We start from the raw sequence: 17,640 nt of genomic DNA, 5'->3' as shown, positions 1-17,640 counted from the left end.
AAAAAGCAAATAAAAACTGAGAACAGTCCCAACTCCCACACATCTCCAAACAGTGATAGGGTAGCAACAACTCCTTTCCTTTATTTCTCCCCTTGTAAAGGGAGATTCAAGTTGAGTGGCAATTCTTTCCTGCCCTCAAGTCTCCAACTCAACAAGTGACTGCAGGTACCGGACCCCGGGCTGGTAATAGTACAGGCCTTAGAACTTGCCTCTAGCACTGAGCTACAATAACTGTTTATATCAGTAGGTCATCATTAAATCCACCAGAAATGAGCAGCACCATTCAAAGACCAGGAGACCAGCTGGGCCTGAAGCTTTCAGATGGACCAGAGGCTGGGTTCTTAATGATAAAAGAGTCTGGCCACTTAAGCTTGGCTGGATGGAGCCCACAACAATGATGGTCACCTCTGTGTATATGGAGGGATGTCAAGGATAAGGCCAGCTTAGTTCTCCGAAGAAAACTGAAACAGACTGGTCGTTCAGAGAAAAGGAGCCAATCAAAGTGGTACCCTGGTCACGTCAAGGTCATGGTCTGCATTCCCGTGCCTGAGTAGCTGCTGGGTTAGCTGCAGACCAGAGGGAGGTGTCCAAGTGGAGAGAGGGAGACAACAAGAGACTTCTAGGCCACGCAAGCTTGTCTTTCAGGAGACTTCCAGGAAGGAAAACTCATTCTCGGGGTCTGTTGACCATGACTTCACCCAGGGCCTCCAACACTTCCCGTTTATAGTCCTCGAAGTCACCATCGATCTGGCTAACACTCTGCTCCTCCACCACCCACAGCTGGCAGTTGGTTTCCGTGATGAGTCGGGCATCGTGGCTGACGACAATCACAGCTTTGAAAAAAGATGAGGGAGTGGAAGGCAGGGAAGAAGGGGGCAGAGCAGACTCAGAACCTGTAAAAAGAGAGCCCTGGCCAAGGGACACTACAGCCTGGTCCCCAAGGAAAGGAGGAGGGCGCACCCTGAGCCAACTTACCGCCCTTGTATTCATTGATGGCTTCCCCAAGAGCATCAATAGACTCAATGTCCAAGTTATTGGTCGGTTCGTCCTATGGAGGAGACGTTCTGTGACCAAGCGTTACAATTCATTACTGCCACCTTTGGCCCCTCCCACAGTCCACTTCCACTCACCAGGATGAGGACATCAGGCTCCCGACAGGCCAGCTCAGCAAACACAACTCGGGCTTTTTGCCCACCTATACCAAAGGAAAGAGGAGAACCGTGACACTTCACTGCTTTATGTTTCTGAATGTAAGGTGAATGTGTGCATGCACAGATTCCTGAAGTCCTAGCCCCTTTTCTCTTCTGACTCTAGGTACCTTCCCAACCCCCAACAGTGGTACCAGAGAGTTTGCAGATCTGGATGGTGTGGGCGTGACTCTCAAGGCCAAAGCGGCCCAGGCACTTCCGGGCATCCTGGTAAGGCAGGTTGAAGCCCCGCTGTAGGTATTCAGTGGGCGTCTCCTCCATGCGCAGCTGCTCTGCATACTGCTGGTTGAAGAAGCCAATTTTCTGCCCAAGAGAAAGAGATGATCTGTGAAAATCATACTTTTTCTATCAAACTCTTTATATCCAAATTCCCAAAGCCAACTTACCAGCCGATGGTTCTTTCTCATTTCTCCACGAGTCTGCAAGGAAAACACAAGTGGGAAGATAAGGGAAAAGGGAGCGGTGCTGCCACTCCATATTCCAACTTTTCTGTAGGGGAGACGGATACCAGAATTGGGCTAGGAATAAGTCCATGCAGGAAAGGGAACCTGAATGTTCTCCCTAATGTGACAACAGCACACCTGGGAAAGGAAAGAGTACAGAGCCAAAGGGGAGTGAAAGGAGAATAAAGAAGGGAAACACAAAGCACAGATTCAGAACCAGGAGGGGACAGACCACAACCAAAGAATACCCCCTTCCCACCCAGCAATACCCACCAATGGCACCTTTTTCAGCCTCAGATGGGGGTTAAGAGATAGTTTGTGAGAGTATCTAAGAACACCGGATGCCTGGGTGGCTCAGTGGGTTGGGCCTCTGCCTTCGGCTCAAGTCATGATCTCAGGGTCCTGGGATCGAGTCCCACATCGGGCTCCTGCTTGGCAGGGAGCCTGCTTCCCCCTCTCTCTCTCTCTGCCTACTTGTGATCTCTCTCTGCCAAATAAATAAATAAAATCTTTAAAAAAAAATAAATAAATAAAAACACCTTGTGGTGGTGTGAAGAAAAGGGCCCTTCTCAACACTTTCCTGGAGGGAGTAAAGAGGGCTACAACCAATCTATAGCACTGTACGGCAGTGTGTTGTAAAAGTCCTAAAAGCAATTCTTAGGAACACACCCTAAAAAAGCGCTGCATTCAGGAACACGTACAGTAAGAATGTTTACTATACAACTGACCTCCAATGAAAAACCAGAAATGATCAAAGTGACGGACATCAAATAAATCATAGTAAACCCATAAAAGACAGATAACTACTGGCAAGGAAAAAATGCTTGATGTACATTATCTGAAAGAACTAGCTGTAAAAACACTTAATCCGAGAGCACATTTTTGTCAAAAAAAAAAAAAAAATCATACGCACATTTGCAGAGGAAAAAGAAAAAGCAATCCATCAAAATTAATACCAGGAATCTCTAGATTTTTCTCTGACTTATGCAATTTATACAATGAACTTACATTTCTTGTATAACCAAAACACAGACAGGGGAAGGGTACCCCCAATCTAACCCCTCTTCTCCTGGCTCTCCTCCCCAAACTGATCTACAGTGTTCTCCTCTACTTCTACTTTCTTGAGCACCTCTTAGGACAATGAGTCATCTATGATGCGTTCCATATTAAAATCACCAGCACAGAAAGGGACTCCTTGATTCCAGCATCTGGTGAAGAGCTGTCTTGCCACCCTTGTCACGTTCCCGTCCTGGCTCCAGGACTTACTGGTGTGAGCTTGCCCGTCAGCAGCAGGAGCAGGGTGCTCTTCCCCACGCCGTTAGGGCCCACGATGCAGACTGTAAGGACAAAGACAGGTAGTTAAAGAGGTCCCCAGGAACTGTCCCTCACAGTCTAGCTCCCCATCCCCAAGCACTTGACACCAACTCACTCCTTGAGTCCATGTCAATGCCAAAATCCAGATTCTTGAAGAGCGGTTTCTGCCCCTCATAACCAAACGTGACACCTGAGAACCAGGAAAAGAAGTGATTTACTTCCTTTTCAGAGTCACCCTCAAGGTCCTGTCCCGGCCAATGGATCCCGGTGCACATGCTTCCGCCCTGTGCCACCAAGGTCTGTCACTGCTCACCGTGCAGACCCAGCACAGGAGGGCTGAGAGGCGGGGGGTTAGGGAAAGTGAAGCGCACGGTGTACTCCTTGGGGCGCTTCAGGAGCTCCGGAGCCTCTTGCGATTCCTCATCCTGGTTTTTCCTCCGGCATTTCTGCTGCTTTCGAGTAAGGGCTTCCTTTGTTTGCTTCTCCTGGAGACAAAGGGAAAAGGAGAAATCCACACCCTTCGTTTGAAATGAAGGGCAGTGTCCTAGAGCCCCCTCTTTCTCTGTACTGAGAGAAGCGCCCCCCAGGCCAGGGAGATCCCCAGGTGCTCACCGCCTGCTTGGTGGACTTGCCACCTGCCTTTAGCTCCTTCAGCTTTTTCTCCTGCTTCTCATACTGCTTCAGTAGTTCTTTCTGCTTCTGCTGATACATCTTCTTGAAGGTCACTGCAGCAAAACAGGAGGACGGGCATCAACGGTTGTCTTTCTCCCCAGCAGAGTGACAAGCAGGACCAGTTGGTGGGCATCACTGTCTGGACTCTGAAGATTTAGCTTAACACTACTGGGTCCTTGCTCTGAGGCCTTTTCTTGAGGCCTCATCTCTTTCCTCCCCCTACAAATGATCCTACTTACTGTAATTGCCCCGATAGTAATGGAGCCGCTGGGCATCGAGATGGATAATATCAGTGCAGACATCATCCAGGAAGCCCTGGTCATGGGAGACGATGAGCAATGTCTTCCGCCAGCCCTGGAGGTAGCTGAGTTTTAGAAAAGAGTATGGACATGTCACCATGGTCAGGTTAGGGTTAAGTCAGGGGAAGCAGACAGACAATGAAAAAAGGGAGGAAAAGAGGAAGTGCTAGGCTGTAAAGACAGGGTGTGAACAGCTCAAAATAAGGACATAATGGGAACCAATGATGCAAAGACTGTAATGGTGGGTGACGCACTTATTGAGCCAGATGACAGCATTGAGGTCCAGATGGTTAGTGGGCTCATCCAACATCAGCAGTGTGGGCTCCATGAACAGCGCCCTAGAGGGTAGGGTGGCAGAATGTAGGATCAGGGGTAGATCTTTGCTCAGAAAACCCCAGAGAAGCCTCTGATAGGTGAATACTACTTTCCAATCTCTCGTCAGAGAAGCTCCTGTGCAGGAGATGTCAATGAAAATGTACCACCAGGTAGGGAGGAAAGATCTTTAGTCTGACAATGCAGACGATATGGGAGGAAGCAGGAAGCCTTGAAACTCCCTACTGGCCATAGAACAAGATGGATGGAGGCTGGAAGAGGGAGGGTAGTGATGTGGGTGGCCCACCTGGCCAGGGAGACACGCATGCGCCAGCCCCCTGAGAATTTCTGTGTGGGCCGATTCTGCATTTCAGGGTCGAAGCCCAGACCAGCCAGGATCCGCCGGGCTTTGGCCTCTGCAGCTGCCGCCCCGGTCGCCCGTAATTCCTCATACACCTGGAGGAGGGAGAAGAGGACACATGTCCGAAGGTTCCAGGAACGTCCAAGGCTTAGCTGGTGTCCCTTGCGCCATCTCCTCTACCTTCTCTAGCCTCTCAGCAGCTGTGTCGTCTCCCCGCTCCAGCTGTCCCTGGAGCCGTCGCTCCTCTTCCAGCAGCTTCAATCGCTTGGTGTCAGCTCGAAGAACAGCCTGCACGGCTGGTGTCTCATCTGCTACCACCTCTGGGCAGGGGCGAGAACAGACAGGTCGCCAGGAGAGCCAAGACTCCCATTCCTTTTTCCCTTCAGCTCTATTTCTGGTTGGCCTGACCTTGCTCAATACTTTGTACTTGTTTCAAATAAAATATTCTCTAGTCCCTCCTCTCCTTAGCATCCATCTCCCTGTCCCCACTCTCCCCCCACAACATTTCCCACTCCATAACTATAATTTCTTCTATTTATGGTTGACTCTTCTACCCCAACTGCCCACCCCTTAGACCCGTTTCACCTCCCCACAAACCCATCCCACCACTGGCCTCACCCTGCTCACACAGCAGCACGTCGATGTTGGGAGGGATGCTCAAGGCCCGGCTGGCGATGTGCTTAAGGAGAGTGGTCTTGCCCTTGCTGGGGAATGAGAACTATTGGGACCAGGCCACCCCTGAAAAATCTTTTTCCTTCCAGCCCCTTCCCCTTTACAACTTCAGCCCCTCTCCTCACCCATTCGGTCCTACTAGCCCGTAGCGGCGGCCAGCTACAATGTACAGGTCTGCGTTGACAAATAACTCCTTGCCATGGGCCGAGATGCTGAACTTCTCCAGCTGCAGTTATCAGGAAAACAGTGGAAGAGGAAATAATAGGTATATGAGAGCCCCCCTCTCACACAGCAGCTGCAACCTTCTCTCCTGCTGGGAAGTCTCTGACAGACAACTCCAGCATGACCCTCTTCTCACACTGGTCTCCTTCCTGCCCACTACTTTGAACAGGAGTCTCCCAAATTCTAACCTTACTTTACCCCCAAGGGTGGACTCTTCTGCTTCTGTTGGTTTTCCTATTTTCTTGCTGAAGTTGGCAGAACTCAAGGTATGGAACACGCCTCCAAGTTTTCTTCCAGTGGACTAAGCCACTCATACCTTACTTCCTTGGCTGCCACGACTGCTCAGGGAAAGGTGGCACTTCCCTGAGCAAAATGGTTTGAGGGTCCCCTCAGACCATACCTTAATGTCAGATGCATTTTCTAACATGGCTTGGCGGGAAGACACCTCTGCTTGGGACACGGAGAAATCATTTTCAGCAGCATTGGCTGCTTTTAATGAAGCCACCTGGCGCTCATACTCCATCTGAGAAGGAAGGAAAAACCAGATATGAGGCCACTGTATGCCAGTTACCTGTCACAACACAGCCACGTCATCAGACACCAAAAAAAAAAAAAAAGCTAACAGTATACACTTCTTTCCTGACTCCATTTTTCTTGCAATAACCCCCAAAGCTCTCTTTTCCTGCCCTCCTAATTCAGATGTCCCCTATTTGAAAATAGTTTTTTAAAGATTTTAAGTAATCTCTGTGCCCAGTGTGGGGGTTGAAGTTACAACCCCACGATCAAGAGTCACATGCTCTAAAAACTGAGCTAGCCAGGTGCACCACCCCGCTCATTGAAATATTAAAAAAATCAAATGCTCCTAACTTCGACCAAGGTCTTACCTGTTTCTTTAGCTTTTTCTTCTCCTTTTTGCTAAGGTGCACGTAAGGATCATCAGCCTTAGACTCCCCTTCCTCTTCTTCCTCTCCTTCTTCCTCTGAACCCTGTGAGAACCAGGGGGTGATGAAAAAACAAGAGACTCCTTCCTGAACTCAGATTTCCTGTCATTTACCCAGTCCCACAATCAATTCATTCCTTCTCCACCCAGAGTCCTGAAATATCTTGGTGGGTCCTATCACTCTCTCATACACACCCCTGGGCTACCTGGAGTCCTTTAGCCACTTCTGCTGCCAGGAATTGTGTAAGACAAGTGGTATGAACGTGAATGTATAAAATATAACAATTCTTTTTCTTTTTTTTTAAAGATTTTATTTATTTGACGGAGACACAGTGAGAAAGGGAACACAAGCAGGGGAGCAGCAGAGGGAGAGGAAGAATCACGCTTCCTGCCGAGCAGGCAGCCTGATGTGGTGCTCGTTCCCAGGATCCCGGGATCATGACCTGAGCCAAAGGCAGACGCTTAATGACTCAGCCACCCAGGCACCCAAATATAACAATTCTACATACCCACAGATATAACGACACATACCACTGCGGGGTGGGGGAGGAATAAACGAAACAGGTCCTTTTCTTCACCTATCAAATGAGCTGCTCTGTCTTACATGCTAACAAGCAAAAAAAAAAGTCCAGAAACCCTAACATACAGCACTGAGAAATCTTTTTTTTTTTTAAGATTTTATTTATTTGACAGAGACAGACACAGCGAGAAAGGAAACACAAGCGGAAGAGGGAGAAGCAGGCTTCCCGCCGAGCAGAGAGCCCAATGTGGGGCTTGATCCCAGAACCCTAGGATCATGACCTGAGCCGAAGGCAGACGCCTAATGCCTAACGACTGAGCCATCCAGGTGCCCCAGCACTGAGAAATCTTAAGTGGATCCAGAATCAGAAAGTCCTACAAGTGCAGGGACCTCAGAAATCACTAGATCACACAGATAACTGAGCTCCCTTGAGATGGAAAAGTCACACAGCTGGTGACTGCCAGAGCCAGAAAACCAGATCATCTGAGGGTAACACCAGGGTCCTTTCCTCTCTCAATCAGGAGCTGAATGGGCCACAGGCCAAATCCTACCTGATACCTATATTAATATGGCCCACAAACTAAGAATGGTTTTACATTTTCAAAGAGTTGTTTTTAAAAAAAGAATATGCTGGGGCACCTGGGTGGCTCAGTGGGTTAAAGCCTCTGCCTTCGGGTCGGGTCATGATCTCAGGGTCTTGGGATCGAACCGCGCATCAGGCTCTCTGCTCAGCGGGGAGCCTGCTTCCTCCTCTCTCTCTGCCTGCCTCTCTGCCTACTTGTGATCTCTGTCAAATAAATAAATAAAATCATTAAAAAAAAAAAAAAAAGAATATGCACCAGAGATTGTATGTGGTCCAAAAAGCCAAAAATATTTACTTTGTGGCCCTTTACAGAAGCTTGTCAACTATAGTAGTTAACACCACCCCCAGATTCTGCTCCCCTCCCCAAACCAAGGGCCACAGAGTGCTAGTACCTCAGCCCATCTTCTCCCAACACCAAAATACATACCGGCTCTGCCTTCTTAGCCTTCTCCTTCCCTTGTCTGGGTGGTTCCTTTTCTTTTGTTATTTCTTCTTCTTCATCCTCCTCTTCTTCATTGTCCAGAGCAGCAGACTTATTGTGAGACTAACAGTGAAGACAATAGGTCTGATGAAATGTTCTAATGCCTGAGACCTAGCAAGGGACCCTCCTCCTGCCAATACTTCCTCACCTTGGCCTTCCCCTTTGACTTCTCTTCCTTTCCCTTTCTGCCCTTCAACCCAGGCTGTTGTTCCTCAGATACAGCCTGGAGAACACACACACAGAAAATTAATTTACTACCTTGTTGTTTACTAAGCATTTCTAAGAAGTCTAGAACTGGGTATGAACTATACCCAGTGCTGCTGAAGAGAAAATAGATCAAGGAAAACACTAGCTTCCCTCATGAGATGAAAGTGGAAGGCTAACTAGATGATGTTAGTAAAGCTAAGGGACTGGGAATCAGAAAGTGAGCAATGTGGATGGGGTGGCACTAATACTGGAGGGCTCTGAGACCGCAAATCTTTTTTTTTTTTTAAGATTATATTTATTTATTTGACAGAAAGAGATCACAAGTAGGCACAGAGGCAGGCAGAGAGAGGGGGAAGCAGGCTCCCAGCGAGCTGAGAGCCCGATGTGAGGCTCAATCCCAGAATCCTGAGATCTTGATCTGAGCTGAAGGTAGAGGTTTAATAACCCACTGAGCGACCAGGTGCCCCTAACAGGGCAAATCTTAAGAGGAGATAATGGATGTGAGTTTGGAAAAGGCATTCTAAGGAAAAGGGAAGACAAAGCATAAAAAACTAAGAAAGGCTTCAAGGGCACCTGGCTGGCTTAGTCAGTAGAGCATGCAACTCTTGATCTTGTGGTCTTACGTCTGAGCCCCAAATTGGATGTAAAGATCAAATAAATAAATAAAATCTTAAAACAAAACTATTAAAAAAATAAATAAAAATTAAGAAAATAAAATCTTAAAAAAAAAAAAAGAAAATTTAAATAAATAAAAGCAGGGAAAAAAGCCAGGGAATTACCACACCATGGCCAGAAGGTGCTCCATGGGGTGGGAGTGACCAGCAGAGCTGCCACTTTCACCTTATTGATCCGATTCTTCTCCAGCTTGGCAGGCTTAGGAGGATGTTTTTCTTCTTCCTCCTCATCCTCACTCTGATCTTGAATCAGGGCTGCAAAAACATTACCAGCCTAGAGAACGAAAGGGCGGGAGAAGTCAGTGGGATGGTCAAGGTTCCCCCCTGGGACACAGATGGCTTACCACACAGATGGCTTACCTTAGTTTTCTTCTCTCCTCGGGGTATGGGGGCAGGGACTGAAATGACAAGGGGAGAGGATGAAGTAGGAAACAATTATAATGTCTGGTTCCCCAGTCTAATCCAACTCGAAGATCACGGAATGAGGCACTTTACTATTATCATTTAGTATTCATAACTAAGGGATTCTGGGGTACCCATTTCCCCTCAGGTCATTTACCCTCATCCTCCTCATCACTGGCTGGCACTGAGAGCTTCTTAAGACGCTCCATGAGCTCTTTCTCTTCTCCATCATCACCCACATCCTTCTTCCGCCGGCCTTTTCGGGTGTCTCGCTTTTTTTTCGGCTGCTGAAAGGAAAATGGGAGTAAGACAATGAAGCCCTGGCCCCTGCTGCATCTCCCATGAGCTGAGCGAACCAATATGGGCTGGACAGTGGTTGGTGGATGGAACCCCGATACTTGAACCTGCTGCTGCTGTTGCTGCTGCTCCTTCTCCTTGAGCACTTTCTCTTCTTCCCCAGCCTGTTTATCTTCTACAGCCAGCTCCTCAAAGAACTGTAAAGGTAGTTAAGATAGAGGTTAATGTGTCTCAGAGACCAACCAAGCAAGCCCTCCTCCGCCACACACAGGCCCAATGACCCTCCAGTCCACCCTTACCTTCCTTCCTCTCTTGACAACATCTTTCCTCCTCCCTTGAACCCCCCACCTCCTACACATGGCCATATTTTTCTTTTTTAAAAGATTTTATTTCTTTGAGAGAATGGAAGTGAGAGAGATCACAGAGGGAGAAGTAGATTCGCCGTTGAGCAGGGATCCTGATGTGGAGCTTGACCCCAGGACCCTGAGATTGTAACCCAAGTGGAAAGCAAACACTTAACTGACTCAGCCTCCCAGGTGGCCCACGTGGCTGTATTTTGATTGGAAACACCCATGGTCATTTCTCACCCAAAACCCTCATTTCCTCACCGTCTTTTTGGTCTTTTTGTCCTTCTTCCCCTTCTTCACCACTTTGTCTAGAAGGTTAAGCAGACATTGTGAATGCTTATCTACAAATTCCAAAGTAGCATGATCTTCCCTGCAAAGATCTCATTGGCTCCACCCTATTTTACTATTTTCTATCATTCCCTAGGCATTTGCATTGTCCCACAAAAGACAATGGTGCCATAGTGGCAGTGGAAGGGAGAGGTAGAATTCATATAGTAAAGACAGAGCTCCCAGCTGTGTAAGTAGTTACAATATTCAGAGATGACTGTATTTTTTGTTTTTTTAAAGATTTTCTTTAATCTCTATACCCAACGTGGGGCTTAAGACCACAACCCCGAGATCAAGAGTCCTACATTAACTGAGCCAGCCAGGTGCCCCAATGACTCCTGTATTGTTACTTGGAAAATTAGTGGCACTAGTGGTACCATTTATTACCTCAGGATATACTGGAAGAGAAAGTCCCTTCTCCCTACCCTTGTCACCCATGAGGGGGAAAGTAGGACGAAAATATGATAAATTCAGTTTCCCATATGTTATTTGTGAAAAGCACAGACTGGGAGCTCCTGGGTGGCTCAGTGGGTTAAAGCCTCTGCCTTCGGCTCAGGTCATGATCCCAGGGTCCTGGGATCAAGCCCCACATGGAGCTTTCTGCTCAGCAGGGAGCCTGCTTCCCTTCCTCTCTCTCTGCCTGCATCTCTGCCTGCTTGTGATCTCTGTCTGTCAAATAAATAAATAAAATCTTTTAAAAAAGGAAAAAAAAAAAAAGCACAGACTGTGTAAACAGAGCTCTCTGGTAAGGAAATGAGTATCTGGGTCTATGCCCCACCTGCTCTGCTCACATAACATTCTAGCTCAAATCACACTGCGTTATATTTAACTGTTTGTACATCAGTCTTTCATCCCAGAGAGCACGTGACAGACTGTTTGGCTTGAGTTTCCCTGGAACAAAGTGGGATGTTCTATATAAAATGTGACTGACTGAACAAATTTCAGCTCCTGCTTTCTATCCAACCCTGCTTCCCTGAAGGCTAACTAACTTCCTCTCCCTGCCCTATCAGATTGGGATGCATCCAGCAGCCTTAGAATTTCTCTTCCTGTCCAGGCCTCCCCACCATCATGTTCCCCTCCAAATCAATCCATCCATCCACCGCTATCCAATTCTATCCAGAAGCACTCCTGGATTGTTAGCTTAAAATAAACAAACAAACAAATAAATAAATAAATGGCTTTCTGCTACCTACCACATTTGGTATTTTTCTTTCTTTCTCTCTCTCTTTTTTTAAAAGATTTTATTTATTTGACAGAGAGAAGCATAGCGAAAGAGAGAACACAAGCAGGGGGAGTGAAAGAGGGAGAAGCAGGCTTCCTGCTGAGGAGGGAGTCGGATTCGGGGCTCAATCCCAGGACCTGGAATCGTGCCCTGAGCTGAAGGCAGACGCTTAACGACTGAGCCACTCAGGTGCCCCTCTTTTTTTTTTTTTTTTTTTTTAAGGTAGATTCCATGCCCAATGTGGGGCTTGACCTCATGATCCTGAGGTCAACAGTCACATTCTCTACCAACTGAGACAAACAGGGGTTCCCCACATTAAATATTTTTAGGCTAAAATTCCACATAGTCCATAGTAATCAATTATTCAGGGAAGTTTTACTGAATATCTATATGCCTAAAACTGGAATTATCCAAGGATAATCTCAGTAATTTAAGGCTTGGCAAATTAAAAGGGTCCTATCCTATCTTTTCTGTTATATCCATTTCCCTACCCACACCTAGGTTCTGGACATTAACTTCTCCTTGCTCCCTGATGAAGCCCCAGGCATACGTAGTCTGACTTTGCTTAATCTGTGTCTTCCATCCAGAACATATTTTAAAATTTGATCCCCACATCAGCTGAGTAATGTGACTGAGTTGAAAAGCTACGCAGAAGAAGTAATGAAAGGTTTTACATGCTATTCCAAAGAATTTAATCTCTTAAGACATTTTTCTGTTGTTACTTTAAAAGATTTTATTTATTCATCTGAGAAAAACAGAGTGCAGGGCGAGGGGCACAGAGAGAGGGAAAAAGAGGGAAAGTCTTTTTTTTTTTTTTTTAAAGATTTTATTTATTTATTTGAGAGAGAGACAGCACACGTAGGGGGAGCAGCAGGCAGAGGGAGAGGGAGAAGCAGGCTCCCTGCTGACCAGGGAGCCCTATACGGGGCTCAGTCTCAGGACCCTAAGATCATGACCTGAGCTAAAGGCAGATGCTTACCCAACTGAACCACCCAGATGCCCTGACTTGAGCCAAAGTCCTAAGACCCTAAGATCATGACTTGAGCCAAAACCAAGAGTCTGACACTTAACCGACTGCTCCACCCAGGCGCCCCAATCCTAAAAACATCAGGACTAAGGACCCACTGCAGTATAGAAGGAAGGAAGGAATGGCAGGATCAGCTCACCTTGATAACACTGAGGAGTCTTGTCCCAAATACTAATTTCTCCCCAAGGACTAATACAACCACATCAGCTCTCCTTCCTTTAAATCTCTTTTGAATTTTAGGGGCGCCTGGCTCAGTGGGTTAAGCCTCTGCCTTTGGCTCAGGTCATGATCTCAGGGTCCTGGGATTGAGCCCCACATCGGGCTCTCTGCTCAGCAGGGAGCCTGCTTCCCCCTGCCCCCCGCCTGCCTCTCTGCCTACTTGTGATCTTTGTCTGTCAAATAAATACATAAAATCTTTTTAAAAAATCCTTTGAATTTAGAACTTCACTTTGAACCTCCTGAAAAAGCATGATCGCCAAGGAACAGGACAGAGCTAAGTACGGCTAAAGTGATCTTCCATCTCTCCTCCTCTTTTTTTTTTTTAATTTTATTTATTTATTTGACAGAGATAGATCACAAGTAGGCAGAGAGGCAGGCAGAGAGAGAGAGAGAGGGAAGCAGGCTCCCTGCTGAGCAGAGAGCCCGATGTGGGACTTGATCCCAGGACCCTGAGATCATGACCTGAGCCGAAGGCAGCGGCTTAACCCAGTGAGCCACCCAGGTGCCCCTCTCCTCCTCTTAACAGCTTCAATACACCACTTCAGCTGCTCCTAACTCCAAAGCCTAATACAACACTTCCCTTTACCTCAACATCTCCGCACCCAATTACCATTTGCTACCCTTGTCCTTACTGAGTCTCCAAAGTGTAGTCCACACTAGCTCTGCTTCCTCATTTCCCACTCCTTTTTAAACATACTTCAAAACGGTTTGGATATCATCTCCTAAGGACTACTACCCTTTTCCGAAGTTGCCACTGTCCCCTTAGGTGCTCAACCCAAAAAGTGTATTTTTTTTTAAAAGGTTTTATGTATTTATTTGACAGAGATCACAAGTAGAGAGGCAGGTAGAGAGGGAGAGGGAAGCAGGCTCCCTGCTGAGCTGAGAGCCCAACGTGGGACTCGATCCCAGGACCCTGAGATCATGACCTGAGCCAAAGGCAGTGGCTTAACACACTGAGCCACCCAGGCGCCCCCAAAAAGTGTATTTTTAGTCATGATTTTGCAATGACTTCTCTGCAACATTCCATGCTACCATCTCCTCAACCTTTTATTTCTCTCCTGTCATTACTTAATTTCAGGGCTTGTTGCTTCTGGTTTGCCTCCAGTTTCTCTGATGGCTCACCTTTTTCAGTCTCATCTCTTCTGCCTCCTTCCCTTACTTCCCTTAACTGCTGAGGTTCTTTCGGGCTCCTATCTTCTGTCCTCTTTTGGCTTCAATCTGCATACTCTCCCTAGCAGACTTTTCTGCATCCAGCCTTTCAACAACACGCTTGTGTCTTTACTTCTAGCCTAAGATCTCTCTTCCTGCCATCTGCTCTTAAAAGATTCCGCGAGGGTGGGGGGGGGGTGAGATTCCCAGAAATCCCCAACTTGGCATTCAAAAGATGACCTTACCTCTTCCCACTCCCAATCCTACAGCCCATTCCTGATTTCAAGCAATAGTCTACCCACTGAGTTACCTGAGTGTCATTCTTAATCCTTCTTCCTTCAGTCAGTTCTCAGACCTGCTCAATGCCATCTCCTCAGTAACTCTTTTAGTCTTCACTGCCTTGGCTCACTTTCTTATTGCTTCTCACCTAGATCATCGCTAGAGCCTCTTACATGGTCATCCTGCCTCCAATCTTGACCTATCCAACCCATTCTCCACTGCTCAGTGTTGTCAGGATGAGCTGATCAGATTACTCCTTAAGCACTTCAATGAGTCATCCCTAATGTCCTCAGGATTGAAGTCTTTGGAATAGTGTAAGAAATCTTCCATTATTTGTCTCCTGAACATCTTTCCAGCCCCATCACATTAGTCACCCAATACTGGGAACCAGACATCCTCACCTGTCTTTACCTTTGCACAAACTTCTTCCTCTGCTTGAAATTCTCCTCCTCTGGCTAACTCATACTCATCCTTCCAGAATCAACTCAGCTACCACATATTCCTGAGAGGCTTTGCTGACATTCCTACCCATCTGTCTGAATAGATGCTTCTCCTCTCTGCTCTAGTCTCTTAGCATTCTCAAGCACATTCATCACTCTGTCAACTATTTTCTGATTAATGCTTTCCCCTCCATTAAACTGGGTGCCCCTCTGGGGCAACTCTTATCTTTTATCTCTACATTTCCAATTCTCTACTCAGTACCAGGTATACAAGAAGTAACCAATGAATGCTTGTAAAATTAGTCACACTGTGTACCAAATGTAATTATTTTTAACCATTTTCTCTCCCCTTTTAATGCCTTCAAATTTGGGAGTATGTCTTCATATTTTTTTCTCCCTCCCTTCAGCACAGTGTATACAGTGATAAAAAGCAGCTGCTCAACAAACATTCTGGGTTTTTAAGTAAACCTTAAGTCTCATTCCAACACCCAGTAGCTACACCACGTTCTCGCTCCAGAGGAGCCTAATGTGTATTACGCAAGAGCTCAAGAGGGAGTCATCCTCTCGCTCCCGAAGGGGTATGGGTGCGTGGCGCGGTCTGTGTGCGTGCGTGCACGACTGCGCCGCAGCAGGGGTATCGAGGCACTGCTTACAGATTCCTGCGGAATGTAGAATACAGTATGGTGGGGAAGGTGTTCAAAAGGGAAGAAGAGCTTTCTTATTTCTCCCCATCTCTCCCGCGGCACCATATGCTTTTCCTTGTCTCTTGCCCAGTCCCACTGAAACTCGTGCGCGACAGCCCGGCACTTTTTCTTTCGCTCCCACCCAATTCGCTCCGGCCTGGGTAAAAGCTTTCTCGCTCCATTAAACGCATGCGCAGTGGCCTCCCTCACGGCCCGTCAGGTTTACACCCCGTGACCCCTTCCTAAAACACGCGCACTCTCTTCTCCCCTTTCCTCTCTCGTTGGTTCCCTGCCCATCAGCCTCACCTGTGGGGCTCGTACTCTCTCCGTCCCCGATCCACTCGGGTTCCGGCGGCTGCTGCTTGGGTCCCTTCGGCATCGCGGTGGCAGTTACAGCTACTCCGGAGACGCCGGGTGCTATTTCCGCTTCCGGTAGCGTGGGGCCCTGAAGGGGGCGGGCTCTCCATTGCCAGCCTGTCCTTCGGCAGTGCACGTGCGCGCCTCGCCGTCATCTCGCGGGGCGTGCCTGAGGCGACGGGGCGGGGCCGACGTCCCACAACGTCAACAAAGCACTGACCGCTGTCCGGGAATCCTGAGCTAGTGACTCCACAACGCTGCGTGATTAAGTACTGAGCATAGTAATTTCGGACTAGTACGGAGGAACAGAGACATCCTTTTTTTCTTTGTTTTTGTTCTTTAAGTGATTAGGAGCAGACTCAGTTCGTCTACTTAGAAAGAGGCGTGGTGCAAAGACCTCAAGTGTAGAGTTGTAAACGACGAACCGTCGCCTAACAGTGTGGTGAAGCTTGGGTTCATTTTTGTTGGGATTCGGGGGGGACCAGCAGTTTTTCTGAGGTACAACTGATACACATAAACTGCACATACAATAAATTGACAGGGAATAAACTGCAAAATGTACACTTGGATCAAAGCTTTGGCATATATACAACCATTAAACCACCACCACAGTCAAGATTTGGGCTTGCTTCTGACTGTGCAACTCAATAGACGTGGGAGTAAGATGCTCCCATAACTCTTTCAGCTCCTGTTCTTCCCTTAAACCATTATAATCATGCTCATGTCTCATACCATTATCTGAGTCTATTCTTGCCAAGGCCAACAGACTGGGGTCCAATTCTCTGTCCTTATCTTACTCTCCCAGCAGCATTTGACACACGGTAGCTCCCACTTCCTTTGCTTTTTTCAGGGACTGTGCTCTCTGCAGGTTTCCCTTCCATTTCAGTGGCAGCTCTCTTTCTCTCCTTTAAATGTATTGAGTCACATTCTTTGACATTCTTATCTAGATTTATCACCTATGTCTCATGACTTTAAATGCCATCCATAACTGATGAACATCTCCCAAATATCTCTTCTTGACCCCAACTTCTGCCGTAAGCACCAACTGCTTTTTGGACTTCCTCTCTGATCGCTAATAAATATCTAGAATTATTATGTGCAAAACTGAGCTCTTGTTTTTACTCCTTAACCGTGTCTCTTCCACGTTTCCCATCAAGAAATCACACCACCTCTCAGTTACCTGGGCCCAAACTGAAAGGTAATTCTCTATTTCCATTTCCCCCTCAGCAGCAAGCCATGTCTACTTCATTTATTCAAAAAATATATTAAACAAAGAGAAGACACTACACTCCGAGATATCTCCACAACCCCCTCTGGCCAACCCTCCTCCATCTCCTTGTTGGTTTCATCCTCATTCTTACTTGGCCACTAAATGTCAGCCCTCCTCAAGGCTGTCCTGCACACTCTCTTCTTCCCACTTGACATTCTCCTCTCAGGTGACTTCAGCAACAGATTCCTCAGAGTTCTATCCCAACCACCATATCTCGAGTAGCCCCAACCATTATTTTTTACACAGTACCTTATTTATTATTTACTTCCTTTATATCATTAATCACAATCTATAATTATTCATGTGTTCACGTTTGAGAAAAAGAGCTCCTGACAACTGGGAATTGGCTTGATCCTAAGAGATAGGCCATGGTGCTCAGGTTGAACATAACCTCACAGAACACCAATGTCAGAAAAGGTTACTGTGACTGTCATGAATTTAAGACAAAGTTCATAATCTTCTCTAAGCACAAAGACAGGGTCATTGTGCAAACACCATATTCAACAGCCCCCTCTAGGCTAAATTGATGGCTTTCTTTGACCAGCTACACTTTTAGCCATGTTTCATTCCTCCCTCCTTCTAGATGAGATTTTTTTTTAAAGATTTTATTTATTTTATTTGACAGATAGAGATCACAAGTAGGCAGAGAGGCAGGCAGAGAGAGAGAGAGGAGGAAGCAGGTTCCCCGCCGAGCAGAGAGCCCGATGTGGGGC

General features: G+C 47.0%; 1 protein-coding gene across 4 annotated transcripts; it reads right to left on the bottom strand.

The window, feature by feature from the left end:
* Window positions 1-371: 371 nt before the first annotated feature.
* LOC111152318 (ATP binding cassette subfamily F member 1) lies at window positions 372-15,701 on the bottom strand. Of its 4 annotated transcripts, none has more exons than XM_022510807.1 (25): window positions 15,607-15,701; window positions 10,216-10,262; window positions 9,709-9,804; window positions 9,468-9,597; window positions 9,269-9,306; window positions 9,075-9,182; window positions 8,176-8,250; window positions 7,974-8,090; window positions 6,388-6,489; window positions 5,904-6,026; window positions 5,407-5,507; window positions 5,228-5,313; window positions 4,790-4,929; window positions 4,556-4,704; window positions 4,191-4,274; window positions 3,877-4,001; window positions 3,578-3,690; window positions 3,279-3,450; window positions 3,081-3,155; window positions 2,918-2,988; window positions 1,595-1,627; window positions 1,343-1,511; window positions 1,131-1,195; window positions 976-1,048; window positions 372-833 (listed from the first exon to the last, which is right to left on the bottom strand). In XM_022510807.1, exons 1-25 carry the CDS (start codon window positions 15,677-15,679, stop codon window positions 667-669), a joined length of 2,532 nt encoding a protein of 843 aa, XP_022366515.1. In that variant the 5' UTR covers window positions 15,680-15,701; the 3' UTR covers window positions 372-666. The 4 variants fall into 4 exon arrangements, with proteins under 4 accessions (XP_022366515.1, XP_022366517.1, XP_022366516.1 ...); XM_022510809.1 differs by having other exon boundaries at window positions 9,468-9,594; XM_022510808.1 differs by having other exon boundaries at window positions 9,715-9,804.
* Window positions 15,702-17,640: the final 1,939 nt, after the last annotated feature.

Source organism: Enhydra lutris, unplaced genomic scaffold (assembly GCF_002288905.1).
Source record: "Enhydra lutris kenyoni isolate GAN:26980312 unplaced genomic scaffold, ASM228890v2 scaffoldscaffold28, whole genome shotgun sequence".
Lineage (NCBI taxonomy): Eukaryota > Metazoa > Chordata > Mammalia > Carnivora > Mustelidae > Enhydra > Enhydra lutris.
Note: the sequence above shows the minus strand (reverse complement) of the source record. Positions and strands in the feature narration are given on the sequence as shown.

Excerpts from the sequence above, each read along its gene's own strand:
- LOC111152318 (XM_022510807.1), bottom strand. The coding sequence starts at position 15,679 with ATGCCGAAGGGACCCAAGCAGCAGCCGCCGGAACCCGAGTGGATCGGG. Across the intron at positions 9,805-10,215 it reads ACAAAAAGACCAAAAAGACG|TTCTTTGAGGAGCTGGCTGT; the intron begins GTGAGGAAATGA and ends CTACCTTTACAG. Across the intron at positions 2,989-3,080 it reads CATTGACATGGACTCAAGGA|TCTGCATCGTGGGCCCTAAC; the intron begins GTGAGTTGGTGT and ends TTGTCCTTACAG.